Source organism: Corvus brachyrhynchos, unplaced genomic scaffold (assembly GCF_000691975.1).
Source record: "Corvus brachyrhynchos isolate BGI_N302 unplaced genomic scaffold, ASM69197v1 scaffold209, whole genome shotgun sequence".
NCBI classification, from domain to species: domain Eukaryota; kingdom Metazoa; phylum Chordata; class Aves; order Passeriformes; family Corvidae; genus Corvus; species Corvus brachyrhynchos.
The window spans coordinates 913,424-914,654 of record NW_008246056.1 but is presented as its reverse complement, the minus strand read 5'-3'; the positions used below and the strand labels follow the sequence as shown (position 1 = coordinate 914,654).

The window sequence follows — 1,231 nt, the reverse complement described above, 5'->3', positions numbered from 1 at the left end:
GGTACTGCCAGGCGGCTTCGGAGGACAGGGATGTCCCCGCGGGTGTCCCCCGCCCTCAGCGTTGACCCCCGAGACTTTCTGGCCGTTCAGAAACGCAGGAAAAGCGTGGGTTTTTCTAAAAGACAGGGGTTGGGTGGCGAAGTGCTGGGTGCTGTGCCAGCCAGAGAAAGCTGCTGTGCCGGAGAGGAGGGAGTAATGGGGCTGCTTACCAGCAGCTCTTGGGGTTTGATGGAATTGTCCGTGTATATGCACAGCTTCTCGGCTGTGAGGGGGATTGTCTCTTTCAGCTTGGAGGCCAGGAACATGCACACCGCCCCCAGCAGCTGCAGATGGCACTTCCGAGTGGGCACCACAGCTAAGAATCTGTCCAAGTAATTCATGGCCAGAGGGAAAACTTCTTCTTCGCACTTCTGCTCTTCACAGACCTGCAAGTGAGGAGCGTGGGGAGGGAAGGATGGGGCAGTCGGAGGGGAAACGGGGGTGGGAAAAGAGAAAGAGACAAGAAGGCAAAAATAAATAAATGAGTGAACCCACCAAACAGACCACTACTTCCCTTGCTTTTGCTCCTGCTATTTTTGTTTCCCGGGGAGCTAAATTTTGGGGGAGGGGGAGATCTCTGGAGAGGCTGGGAAGGCTGTCAATCGGCTTTCACATTCCTTTAGTTCATTCAGTAAGAAATGAATTCAAGACACTGTGTGGGAGAGCCGAAAAGCCCCATCCAACAGCAAGCGAGCAGCCTCAGACTTTTTTTTTTTTTTTTTTTTGCGACCCAATTTTTCTTTTTTATTTCGTCATATTTTCAAAAAATCGATAAAAAATATCAAAACTTCTCCGGAGGTCCCGATTTTGGGGCTGATGGCATCCCAGGACGATCCCCTATCGTTTCCGACAATTGCAAAAATTCCCCCGCCGCGTGTCCCCCAGCCCTGCGCCCCCAATCCCGCGTTGGGGGGGAAGGACGGGAGACATAGCGAGGGCGAGGTGGGGTGGAGAGAGAGCCCGAGCCGCCTGGATCCTTTTAGCAGGCAGCGAGCAGCAAAATTCTTTCAAAAATTTACCAAAAATCGGAGCCGCGGAGGAAAAGCACAAATCACACATGAAAACCAAGCGGGGAGTCTGGGCTTTCCAACCCAGGGGGTTTGGCTCGGGAAAGGTCCCCCCTAAAGGAGATCCGAAGGGGCAAAGGATGGCTGGTGGGGCCAGAGCAAGGCAGGCGAGCCGGCGGGGCTGC

General features: G+C 53.9%; 1 protein-coding gene across 3 annotated transcripts in view; it reads right to left on the bottom strand.

The window, feature by feature from the left end:
* CCND2 (cyclin D2) overlaps positions 1-1,231 on the bottom strand; it is a 30,988-nt gene that overhangs the window by 28,029 nt on the left and 1,728 nt on the right. For all 3 annotated transcript variants that reach the window (XM_017745832.1, XM_008642424.2, XM_017745833.1), the window contains one exon: positions 210-425. In XM_017745832.1, coding sequence (XP_017601321.1) covers positions 210-425 — 216 coding nt within the window. The remainder of the gene's footprint in view (positions 1-209; positions 426-1,231) is intronic.